The following is a 13,601-nucleotide window of genomic DNA, read 5'->3' on the forward strand; positions in this document are numbered from 1 at the left end:
GTTTACCTGTATATTGACAGCAGTTCCTAGCTTTTAACTATCTGCAATGTGTAGCACACTAGGACAATGATAGATGAATTGTGGTAGCCCTTCCATTTTGTCTCCAGTGTTTCTCAGCACAAGCAGATTATTCGTATTATTATTATTTTGCATAGAGCAATGGAGGGCTAAAACCCTTCTCAGATTTTTTTTTTTCACCATCTGTGTGCTATTGCGGACATTTCCCTACTTTTCCTGTCCCATAACCAAACAGGACGTTAGGGGAAATCCGTGCAAATTAAGGGAATTCCTTGGGGAGCCCCAAGTCACCAGAACCAGTGTCCTCATTGGAAGATTTTGTCTCTTACTTTTCTGGACACAACCATATATTTAGAATTTTCTCTTACTTTCAATGATAATAGTAAACAGGACAAATAGGGTGAATCCCCTTAATGGAGGCACAAACAGCAATCATATTTGACAGGAGTTCTAATCCCTCTCCTCTCTATCCAAAACTAACAAAAAAAAAAAAAGAGTTTTGCCTTTAGTTGTACTTTAATCTCAGAAGCATGCGGTAAAATGCACATATTTTGCTGTACTTGTACTTCCATCTACTATTAAGACACAGCCATGGGAACATTGTGTGCACCTGGCTTCTGTATCCAGACCCAGACCACCCGCTGTTCTCTTGTTACGGAGCAATGTCCTATTATGACATCGCTCCCAGTATCTGACTCTAACTTCCTCTCAGACACACATCATGGGACCTAACAAAAGCATATATCTCTGACACTGTCTAAATTCTGAGAAAACTCCTGGCTCTCCTAGAACCTTTGGTTTCCAGAGGCCCAAAATGATACATCCCCTATATTTACCCTGACCCTGTTCATGAGCCAGGTGTAAAACCTCCTTTTGCTTGAGGGTATGGAGGAAAGTATTAGAACCCTGCAGCGAAAAAAATAGTATTTTCCCACCCCTGCATATATGAGATATGAGCTACAGCTTTGCTCCAGATACTCTCAGCTGTAGACACTACTGGTGTGTTGCACACTAGTCTCTGCCTAGCAGCATGTATCACACTAAAACCATGACTAGCTCCTCTGGGCAGTAAGGCTGGCTATGTCTAAAAAGACTTTTCCTATATATGCACAGATTGATTGTGCACTTTTAGCTGAGATTTATACTATGGAAAGTGATATTTAAAGTGATATTAAAGGCAATTAAAAAAACAAACATGGCATACTTACCTGCTCTGTGCTGTGGTTTTGTACACCACAGTGCCGTGGTTGTTCATTGAGGGCTACAAGCCAACAGCCACTGAGGCTGTCAGGATTTGTAGCCTCTTATTCACAGAGGACTGTGAATGAGTGGCGCAGCCCAGCTTAGCCACATTTTGTTTTTTTTTTTGACAGCTAGTGAGGGGGGAGAAGACTTCCTGCTAGCTGTCAAAGTGGGGGGCAGGGGCTGGTCTGATTGTAAGATGTTACATCCTGAATATGGGTGTAACATGTTACGAAAAGTGAACTTCTCTTTTAAGAAGAAATTTCAAGTCTCAGTAAACATCTCACAGTTCCTATTGAATTTGTTCCCTTTTTTAAGGATCCTGTTGATAGGTGCTTGCAAGCCTTCTTAAAGCTGACCTCTAGGTTTAATGAAGTTTGAATAGTTTGTGTCATTCTGGTCAAATAAAAACTATTACCTTCACTACTAGAGGTTCCTGTTGTGCACAGTATAAACTGTATGTAGCCTCAGCTAAATACAGTATACAGTACTGTGTATGGGTAGTGAGACCTTGACTTCCCATCCTGTGGAACAAAATGGAGTTGGACTGAGCCCTGCTCAGCTATTCACAAAGAGCATTGTGTATTATGAATTAAATAGAATAGGAGATCATGATGTCATTCACCCTTCTCTCTGCATCAGCCAGTCAGATGAAGCTTTGTCTTCATTCATAGAAGCAACACTCAGCCCAACTCTTATTTTATCTCTGTAGTGGGAGGTTCCCGTACTGCTTCTGGAACACAGCGCTGTATACTGTACGTAGCTGTAGCTCAGGCTATATACAGTTTATTTAGCACACAGTGGGCACATCTAGTAGTGAAGGTATTAGTTTGTTTGGACCAGCTCGTAGTCCTATACGCAAATATGCACTCTCAGTCTTCTAATTGTTTCTGTTTTTCCTCTCAAGCTAGTTTTTGCACTAGAAGAGATTTTAATCTGGGTAGTTAAATGAAAATGTGTATAGGATACTATCATATATGTATATTCCTGCTATACACCCACCTAAAATAAATATATATATATATATATATATATATATATATATTCTGCTGCAGCATCTGCTGCATCCCCACTGCCCTTGCAGCCTCTGCTGAACTTCAGCTACACCTGCACACCTGAACCTGCTCTTCTGCACCTCAGCTAGCATCCACAATGTGTTACATCTCTCAAGCATTCACTGCAGCTTTCATTGGCATCTCTACTGTTGTCACAGCCTCTGCAGCACCCACGACCTCCGCCTCTGCTTCTTCTGTGCCCCCTGTACACTGTTTCAGCACCTGAAGTCTCCGTGTTATCCACAGTCTGAACTTATGCTGTGTCATCCCTAACCTGCAGCCACAGCTGCATCTGCAGTAAGAACCTCTGCTGCACCAGCAGCCTCCAGTATGATCCTCCTGAGGCTGTGATAGTATTGCCAAGTAGTGATAATGAAGTAAATTGTCTATGCATAGGATGAAATAAAATACTTAGGTTGTGTTTGCATGTACTTGGTAAAGAGCATTTTGTGAGGACAGATCATTTTTCTGTATCACAGCAGAGAATGGTGTGACTAAGCCAGCCAGAATTGTTCTCACTTTTACAAGTGTGAGATTTGGAAAATAACGTTCTGTCTCTCTCTGTATAGGTGTTGAATGCTCAGAGAGCTGGATACAAGGCTGCTGTTGTTTACAATGTGGACTCCGATGAACTCATCAGCATGGGGTCCAATGATGGTACGTATACCGTGTGCATTTTTCTCTGCTTCTGAAATTTGAATCATGTGCAACTATAAAAATTCTTCAATTCCCGACAGAAGATGACTGATATTTCCTTAGCTCTTTTTTTATAATGAAAATGTTATTGTAATTTCATTAAAATGTATTACAGCTGTCAAATATGCTGTTATGGAGTATGGCAAGGGTAAATCAAACAGTACTTTTTTATATTGCAAAATACATTACACTTATGAACTATCAGAGTAGCTGGTTTTCTGGATGTCTAATATAAACTAAAACTCTTTAAAGCCTTAAAACAGTGATTCTTAACCTTAGGGGGACCAGGGCCCGGTAAATTCTTCCAAAACCTTCCATGCCCCAACATGGCCATGACCTGTTGCCAACCCCCATTCTAAACCTTCCCTGCTTTATGCATTGAAAAAAATGGGGATCTTTAGAAGCATTTTAAATCCGTCACTTATTATCATAAGGAGCTATAGGGCTTGTCCAATAAAACTGGAGAGAAGAAAAATACCACACACTTGCATTTGTATCCCACGGCAACCAATCTACTTCTTTTTAATGTTTCCCCAAATATGGTGAAATCTGATTGGTGCCTATTGGTTACAACTCCATTTATCTGAGTATTTTCAATTCTGATTTTTAATGTTGAGCCTGGGTTCACATCTGTGTTGTATATCGCATGTGATTCGCACAGGAACAGCACCGCATTCCTGCGCAAATCACATGCGATTTGTGTGCAGTGCCATTGGAGCCATACATTTTGTATGGCTCTAATCACACCGCACCAGAATCGTGCAGGACCCTTTTTTGGGTCCGCACTAGAATTGGATCGCATAGGTATTCACACCTATGCCATCTGATTCTGCACATCACACCGCGTTTTGTGGACCGCTTTCGGAGTGCTGTTAACATACTGTTTGCATGAACGGGGTGCTATTCTGATGCGGTGTGGAATTCGCACTGAAAACGCTGAGAATTCCACACCGCATTACTGTGAACCAGGAAAAGTCCCTGGAGCAGACATTTGTGCACAGGTATCACATGAATGCACACACCAATCAGAATGTATACAAATTTGCAACAGTCAGTTTCAAACTAGTTATGAAAGAAAAATAATCACTGAGGCAGCACTGAGCTTGCTAGACAGCAGAGAGAGGTTTTCGGGGTGAGGGCAGTGTGTAGCTACAGCAATACTGTAGATAATAAGATCCCAGCAAGAGGAGTGCTCTGGCTGCTGCTTAGTATTTATGGGAAAACTGGAGCCTGCTGTGCATCACTTTCCTGGGACTGGCCAGAAGGACCCCCACAACTCCACCCCCACTCCAGTAGCCTGGCAGTAGTGCAAGACGGCTTACTGCTGCTAAGCTACGCCCGTGTGTCAATTTTGGATTTCCATTTGCAATTCTGTCTTGGTGATAATTGCCATCAGTACACATACAAGGACAGATTGTGCCATTGGGAATCATGGCAATAAAAACTTGACAGAAGTATCTAGCCCTTCCTTACCCTTTAAAAATAATTGCTCTTATATACCCATTAGGGCTCATATACACAGTTGGTTTGCCTTGTACAGTAGAAAAAAGTCTGTTTGATGCAAGGGAGCACAGGTGGAGTGTATAGCCTGCTGCATGCAGTCCATTAATAATTTACACCCTTCTGGACCAGGATATTTTTTGCTATTCGGCACTGCGCTATTCAAACTGATGATTGCATGGTCATGCAATGCTGTACCCAAACAAAGTTTTATAAAAAAAAAAAAAAAAATTCACACTTTCTTTTGGTGGTATTTGATCACCACTGGTTTTTTAATTTTTTTTCAATATAAATGAAAAAAGACTGAAAATCAAATTTCATATATTTTGGCCAAAATGTATTCCGAATGATGGCTACAGCGCAGTTGTCCAGTTCTGGGAGAGTATCATATAACATCCTCCCAGAATGTGTGCCCCCGGAGGCACGCACCCGGCGATCTCTGTGTCAAAACGACACAGCTAATCACATGAAGAGGTAAAAGGCCAATTACAGCGTCCTTTTATCACGTGATCAGTTGTGTCCAGTGACACAGCAGGTCACCGAGTAAATACAGTTGCCGGTTATCGGCAGCACTACAGCGTGGGGAAAGTACTGCCGATAACTGACAGCTGTCACAGAGCAGATTGGTACTGATGATCAGTGCCCTGCAGTGCTGCCCAGCAGTTGTGCCACTCGTCAGTGTTGCCCATCATTGCTGCATATCAGTGCAGCAGCATCAGTGCCTCCTTATCAATGCCTACCAGTGCCTCCTCAGCAGTGCTGCCTATCAGTGCAGCCTCATCAATGCACATCAGTGAAGGAGAAAAATTACCTGTTTGAAAAATTTTACAATAGAAACAAAAATATTGCTCTTTTTTTTGTTTGTAGTGCAAAAATAAAACATCCAGTGGCGATTAAATATCACCAAAAGAAAGCTCTATTTGTGTGAAAAAAAGATAAAAATTTCATATGGGTACAGTGTTGCATGACTGCGCAATTGTCATTCAAAGTGATGAAAGCTGAAAATTGGCCTGGGCACATAGGGGGTAAAAGTGCCCAGTAGGCAAGTGGTTAATTACACTGGATTGGAAGGAGTTAAAATCTAGGGTGATTCAAGGAGTTAAATGTGTGCCTAATTTTATGTAACGTGTGTAAACTGTGCTGCTTTTACTACTATATCTCTGTTTCTCACCAACACAGAGCTCTGGGCTGTGATTGCACACAGCCAATCAGCAGGTCCCGGCTGTGAATCATTGGTCGGGACTCACTGACAGGCTCCCTTACACCTCGAAGTAGGCAGTGACATACAGGTATGTCGCTTTTCCTACAGCGGCCGCCTGTCTGCGGTAAATTGCGGGATGTGGGAACTGGTTAATATTAATGACAGGTTAAAATATGGGGCAACTGGACACTGTACTGATGTATGTGTTTAGGGCTGTATGCGTTCAGAGACTTCTAACCTGAACACAAAATTTTTGCATTCAGGGCATACTTCCCTGGATGGATGAAGTCCTAAACGTGTGTACTGCTCAAAACAATGTTCAGCTGCATACAGCAGCCATGTTTTGAACCCTGTCATGGTTTTAGACAAGCTGCTATCAGTGGGTTGTACACAGCACCCGTGCTTCCCGGTCACCAAAAAAAGCCAGGTTTTTATGCAGTACAAACCAAGCCACCAGTGGCATGAGCCCTAAATTTAATCTGCTCTCACCCAAATGTGTTTATTGTACATCTCTGGCTGTGATAGAAGGGTTCAATTGTAAGTTATTTTGGAAACCGGGATGAGATTAAATACTTTTGTTTGACACTTAATGAATTAGTACATTTAAAGATCTTAACAAGATGTTATTCAGAAAGCCTCTGGTTGATTCCTCTGTTGCCAGGGCACAAGGCCCAGTACATGTGACACATTGTGTGATTGATTGCTCGATATTCTTGTGTTTCAGTTGACATTCTGAAGAAAATTGACATTCCATCAGTGTTTATTGGAGAGTCTTCTGCACGAATATTGCAGGAAGGATTTACCTGGGATAAAGGGTTGGTAAATCTTACTTTTTTCCTTCCATGACTCTCTATTTTTCTGTGACACACAGCCCTGCTGTAATCAAGTTGTTGGTCAGCTATTTCTCCTTGTCTGTATTAAGGAAAACCGGCTCTGTAGGCTCAATCGGTTCCCACACTTGCAGATTAAAAGTACACAAAACCTCAGCAGTTGCTTTTTGAGTGGGCATTGTAAAAATATAGTTCCTTTTTTATTTTTTAATTTGCTTTAAGAAAACAGTCCTTCTGCACACATGCCTATTACAATGTACAGTGCCTTGAAAAAGTATTCATACCCATTGAAATTTTCCACATTTTGTCATGTTACAACCAAAAACGTAAATGTATTTTATTGAGATTTTATGTGATAGACCAACACAAAGTGGCACATATTTGTTAAGTGGAAGGAAAATGATAAATGGTTTTTACATTTTTTACAAATCCATATCTGAAAAGTGTGGCGTGCATTTATATTCAGCCCCCTTTACTCTGATACCCCTCACTAAAATGAGTCAGACTTCAGAAGTCACCTAATTAGTAAATAGAGTCCACTTGTGTGTAATTTATTCTCAGTATAAATACAGCTGTTCTGTGAAGCCCTTAGAGGTTTGTTACAGAACATTAGTGAACAAGCAGCATCACGAAGGCCAAGGAACACACCAGACAGGTCAGGGATAAAGTTGTGGAGAAGTTTTAAAGCAGGGTTAGGTTTTAAAAAAAAAAAAAATATCCCAAGCTTTGAACATTTCACGGAGCTATGCTCAATCCATCATCCAAAAATAGAAGAGCATGGCACAACTGCAAACCAACCAAGACATGGCTATCCACCTAAACCGATAGGCTGGGCAAGGAGAGCATTAATCGGAGAAACAGCCAAGAGGCCCTTGGCAACCCTGGAGGAGCTGCAGAGATCCACAGTTCATGTGGGAGAAACTGTTCACAGGACAACTATTAGTCTTGCACTTCACAAATCTGGCCTTTATGGAAGAGTGACAAGAAGAAAACCATAAGAAGTCCCGTTTGCAGTTTGTAAGAAGCCATGTGGGGGACACAACAAACATGTGGAAGAAGGTGCTCTGGTCAAAATTTAACTTTTTTGGCCTAAAAGCAAAATGCTGTGTGTGGTGGAAAACTAACACTGCACATCACCCTGAACAAACCATCCCCACCGTGAAACATGGTGGTGGCAGCATCATGTTGGGATGCATTTCTTCAGCAGGGACAGGGAAGCTGGTCAGAGTTGATGGGAAGATGATTGGAGCCAAATACAGGGCAATCTTAGAAGACAACCTGTTCAAGTCTGCAAAAGACTTGAGACTGGGGCGGAGGTTCACCTTTCAACAGGACAACGACTCTAAACATACAGCCTGAGCTACAATGGAGTGGTTTAGATCAAAGCATATTCATGTGTTAGAATGGCCTAGTCAAAGTCCAGACCAAAATCCAATTGAGAATATGTGGAAAGACATGAAAATTACTGTTCACAGACGCTCTACATCCAATCTGAGAGAGCTTGAGCTATATTGTAAAGAAGAATGGGGAAAAATTTCACTCTAGATGTGCATAGCTGGTAAAGACATCCTCAAAAAGACTTTATTATTATACAAGATTTATATAGCGCCAACAGTTTGCTTAGCACTTTACAATATGACGGGAGACAATACAGCAACAATACAGTTCAATACAAGAGGGTTAGGAGGGCCCTGCTTTTTTGGAGCTTAAAATCTAAGAGGGAGGGGCTAGTGGTAGAAAAGATAACTGTGGGGGGTGGACTAGTAGAAGGAATAGAAGATTCCATTATTAGCTATGGGCAAGATAGGCTTCCCTGAAGAGAGAGAGGTTTTCAGAGATTGTTTAAAAGTGAGCAGAGTAGGCGATAGTCTGATAAATTGGGGTAGAAAGTTGCAGAGGATGGGGGAAGCTCTGGAGAAGTCCTGGAGACTAGCATGGGAGGAGGAGACAAGGGAGCTAGAGAGCAGGAGGTCATGGAGGAGCAGAGAGTACGGTTTGGGTGATATTTGGAGACAAGATTGGTGATGTAATTTGGGGCAGAGTTATAAATGGCTTTATATTTTATTGTTAATGTTTTGAATTTTATGAGAAGCCAGTGGAGGGATTGGCAGAGAGGGGTGGCAGATATGGAACAGTTAGTAAGGTGGATGAATCTAGCAGCAGCATTCATGATAGACTGAAGAGGGGATAGCCTGCGATGAGGTAGGCCAATGAGGAGGAAGTTACAATAGTCAAGTTGAGAGATAACCAGGGAGTGAATAATTTTCCTAGTAGTTTCAGAGGTTAAGATTGGCCATATCTTGGAGATGTTGTGGAGGTAAAGTCTACAAGATTTGGACAGCGATTTGGATTTGGGCTGAAAGGACAGATAGGAGTCTAGGATTACACCTAGCACCCTGGCATGACGGCAGGGACTGATGGTTGTATTATTGATCTTGATCGAGAAGTCGGGAGGGGGTATGGGCTGGAGGGATCAGTATGAGCTCAGTTTTGGACAGATTGAGTTTGAGGAACTGGAGTAACATCCATGCCAATATGTCACTTAGTAGGTTAATAATGCGATAGGAGACTGAAGGGGCGAGGTGAGTAGTAGAAAGATAGATTAGTGTGTCATCAGCATAGAGATGGTACTTAAAGCCATGGGGGTTTATCAAGTGACCAAGGGAGGAGGTGTAGATGGAGAAGAGAAGGGGTCCAAGGAAAGAACCTTGAGGGACTCCTACAGAAAGAGGGAGTGGAGGAGACAGAGTTATAGGGAACGCTGAAGGAGTAGGAGGAGAGACAGGAGAGAGCAGAGTCTTGGAGGCCAAGAGAGTGGAGTTTTTTTTGAGGAGGAGGGGATGGTCAACAGTATCAAAAGCCGCAGAGAGGTCAAGTAGTAAGAGTATGGAGTAGTGACCATTGGTTTTAGCAGTTAGTAGATCATTAGTAGCTAATGTAATTGCAGCAAAAGGTGGTTCTACAAAGTATCAACTCAGGGGGGCTGAATACAAATGCACACCACACTTTTCAGTTATTTGTTAAAAAAAAAATCAAAAACCATTTATCATTTTCCTTCCACTTCACAATTATGTACCACTTTGTTTTTGGTCTATCACATAAAATCCCAATAGATCTACCATGCATACAGTACTGTGGGCTTGAAAGCAGCAAGAAAATGACTTTGAGTTACTCTGGTACTTGATTTTGTTAACCTGGAGTTTAGAGCTATGTTGTGCTATAAAGGGGCAACCTGCTTTAAGACAATGCTCCTTCGTGGCACTACTTTCAAACAGCTGATTCTTAAAGATGAAGTCTCAGCAGCAAAAAAATTTAACTGTACATCTATTGAGTCATGAATAAATATTTATCTTTGTACAAAGTGACAATTCTTAAGTAATTCACACCTTTCTGACTGTTAGTACTGTCTGTTATCCCTGCTCCCTGCATGAAGCCCGATTCATGGGCATTCTCTGTGTGGATTTGAAGAACTCTGTTGTTACCACCCCCTTTGCTGTGGGCATGCCTGTCAGAAAATCCTGTGTTGTTAACAGTGGCTCTAGAACCACCTACAATAAAAAAAAACTTACCATGTTGTAGATGGTATCTTCTTCATCTACCCCATTCTGCCCTATGCATTTATGCCACTTTAGGAGTAATAAACAATAACCAGCTGCAGGTGTTATGCCTGCCAGGATCTTTCTGCACACCGCTGTTTCTTCCTCCCGGCAGACACAGCTCCTCCCTCTGGCCACAGTTGCTCTGCCTTCCTCCCCATAACACAATAAAAAAAATGGCCACACGCCACTGTTCCTTCCCACTGGTTGTCGTGTCCCCTTTTCTGGCATATTCCTTTGCTTTTGTTAAGGCAGCACTGGTCTTGGGCAAGTGCCTAGTACCCAAGGCCAGTGCTGTCAATCACTGCCCATTAAGCATTTGTCTCCTACATGGCCAGTTTTCAGACTGAAAGACTAACTCCAACTGTCTTACCATGTTACATCTTGCATCCATTTTAAGGATGTAAATGGTGCCAAGCCACCCCTTAATTTACACTTGTATGCATCTACTATTTTATGTGGCAGAGGCGACATGCTGTTTCTGTTAATGTGTGCATAAAGTTATTTGGCATGCAACCTCACCATTAGGGTCATATTTATCATGTTCTCCTATCTGCAACCTGTGTTACTGTGCTTATCAATCTGATACTACTACAAATTACTTCTTAAAGTCATATTGCAAAATTTGTGCAACTGTTTTATAGATATCTTTCGGAATTATCACTTTCTACATGGATTCCTGCTATTACCACCCAATTCATCAACATTAATATGAACAGTTTTGGGGGATCTACACCATGTTGATTTAGGAATGGCTACAATTATCACCAGGAATATTTGAGAATGTATTTTGCAGTGAATAAAACTGTGTAATCTGGCACCTAGTACAGTATAGTTCTGATACATTTTATGATTCAGTTTAAGTATATGTAATGCAATGCTGGATGCAATAAGTAAAAGCAAGTCATATACACACACAATAGACAGGTAGTCACGCAGGTACTTTTAACCAGCTTTTACACCATTAATTAATCTACCGTATTTTTCGCACCATAAGACGCACCTAGGTTTTAGAGGCAGAAAACAGGAAAAAAAAATTCTGAACTAATGGACTGCAGACACAGTACAGGAGATGACCAGAGACTGCAGCAAGCACAGGGATGACCAGAGACTGCAGCAAGCACAGGGATGACCAGAGACTGCAGCAAGCACAGGGATGACCAGAGACTGCGGACAGCACAGGGATGACCAGAGACTGCGGACAGCACAGGGATGACCAGAGACTGCGGACAGCACAGATGACTGCTGGCCTTTGGGGAGGTGGGGAGCGGGTACCTGAATTTGACAGGTACCCGCTCTTACTTCCGCAGTTTTTGTTTGATCTTACCTGTTCCTCGATCCAGCCGCGCGCTGTCTTCCCGGCTTCTGTAATGGCGCTCGGCATGACAGCCGGGTGCCCAGTGCGCATGAGCGAGAAGCACTTGCGCTTTGTGATTGGTCCAAAGGCTTCTGGGATCTGTCATGTGTCCCAGGTACCGCCTTACCATTCACAAAAAGCACCGCTTCTTGCGCATGCGCACTTGGCACCCGACTGTCATGGCCAGTGCCCACACTACAGAAGCCGGGAAGACAGCACGCCGCTGGATAGAGGAACAGGTAAGGTCCCGCTGCAGAGCTGAGCGGCCGGCCCGGTATTCTGACACAGCCGCGGTGGAAATACCGGACCAGCCGCTCCATATTCGCCCCATAAGACGCACTGACATTTCCCCCCCAGTTTTGGGGAAGAAAAAGTGCGTCTTATACGGCGAAAAATACGGTAAGCATGTGAAAGACCCTCTACCAAATTAACACCTGCTCTGGCTCATCATAGCATTCACTCGGCACTCCAAGAAATAACAGAATCCAACTGCAATCTTCTTGCACTGTCAAAACCTCCACTTTTATTATCACACGACACACAGGAGGATATATCTTATGGTCATCATAACCTGCATAACACACACCAATAATAATGTGAGCATTACAGCATGAAATATACAAATCTTTTTACAGCGTCACAGCATACAATTAATACATTACCAAAGCTATGGGAAGACAGGAAGGAACAGAGCCCATCAGAACCATACTGCACAGGGGGTCACGGGGAAGCCGTAAACGCTACCAATCGATGAGCCCATATAGCCTTGGCAAGAGTCCCAGCATCAGAATGTCCCCTGCTGCTAGGAAGGCTCCCATCGATCCCGTTTAAACTCCCAGTTTTTAAACCCTTTTTCCTGGTATATTTCCCGAAGTGGGCGGTCGCCACACCTACTCTAGGAGGAGCTACCAGAAAGGTTCCATGAAGATAACAGAGTCAAGCCCAGTCACTATATTGAATAAACATTATCTAAGGAGACACACTTTTGCTTCAGATCAACTTCTTATCTACCCTAAATTTGAAGATTTCTAACTTCTCAAGCAAGTAGACATCTTTAAACAAGTTCTTATCTTCTAGTGTAACATTTCTAGATGTCATAAACACTAGTTAATCCCAGGAACACGTTCTTATCTTGGTTTAAGCAGTCTAATATCTTGTGACTCTGTTCCTTTAGCCTAGAGAAATGACATCAGTCACTTCTCATGCTCCTGGCATTTGGGCAACAATGCTTTATTGTAAAAATTACCCAAGAAACAAAGGGTCCAAGGCCAACACATTTCATAGTCATTACAGTATATTACTGCAGACACTGTAAGTGTGCTGTCAGACAAGGACATAGGGTTGGCGGGCCACATTTTAGGGATTTATAATTCATGATTTACCCCACTTTTTTTTTTTTTGTTTTAATTGATATTGTCAAATAAAATATATTGCTACATTTTTATACTGTTTGGATCCTAGATCTCATTTTTTCGCTCACTTAAGATTGTCCAAGTAGAATCCATGGTAAATTAATTTGCAGGTAAATATTTTTTTTTAATTCACATATTAACATCTAATACTTCTGCAGGTCTGGATAGAATTTTGTACTGGGCTGGTACCTACTGTACACCTCCAGTATATTGGACATAATAGTAGATGAACTAAATAGATCACACATAGAGAACATTTTTATTTTACGCTACCATTTTAATAGCAGTTTACCTAGGCAATTGAACAGATATTTTAAGTTTTTTGTTGCTGTGTTTTTGCTTTTCTGATTTGTTCTCTGGATTCTAAATTAATTTTGTTTGCTTTTTGTGTAGCGCTCATCTTTTGTTAGTTCCTGAAGCTGCCATGCCACTGGAATACTACTTAATACCATTCCTAATTATAGTCGGGATTTGCCTAGTGCTCATTGTCATTTTTATGGTAGGTATCAGTTGGTTTTTGTTAATAAGGATAACCTTTTGGATTGTGTATTCAGCTTTGGGTTACATTGTGCACAGGAGAATGGGCTTCTGCTTGTCTTACCCTTTAGAGCTGCTGTGCAGCTTGAGTCACTTCCTCTCAATGCTAACACTGCCTCATCATCCTCAAGAATTCTATTGCAGATAGTAATCCCCC

General features: G+C 42.0%; 1 protein-coding gene across 2 annotated transcripts in view; it reads left to right on the forward strand.

The window, feature by feature from the left end:
• RNF13 (ring finger protein 13) overlaps window positions 1-13,601 on the forward strand; it is a 138,182-nt gene that overhangs the window by 85,965 nt on the left and 38,616 nt on the right. For both annotated transcript variants that reach the window (XM_089672587.1, XM_089672586.1), the window contains exons 5-7: window positions 2,885-2,972; window positions 6,437-6,527; window positions 13,301-13,406. In XM_089672587.1, coding sequence (XP_089528713.1) covers window positions 2,885-2,972; window positions 6,437-6,527; window positions 13,301-13,406 — 285 coding nt within the window. The remainder of the gene's footprint in view (window positions 1-2,884; window positions 2,973-6,436; window positions 6,528-13,300; window positions 13,407-13,601) is intronic.

The sequence above is a fragment of the Staurois parvus genome, unplaced genomic scaffold, assembly GCF_062004578.1.
Source record: "Staurois parvus isolate SC_StPar_1 unplaced genomic scaffold, SC_StPar_1.0 ptg000131l, whole genome shotgun sequence".
NCBI classification, from domain to species: domain Eukaryota; kingdom Metazoa; phylum Chordata; class Amphibia; order Anura; family Ranidae; genus Staurois; species Staurois parvus.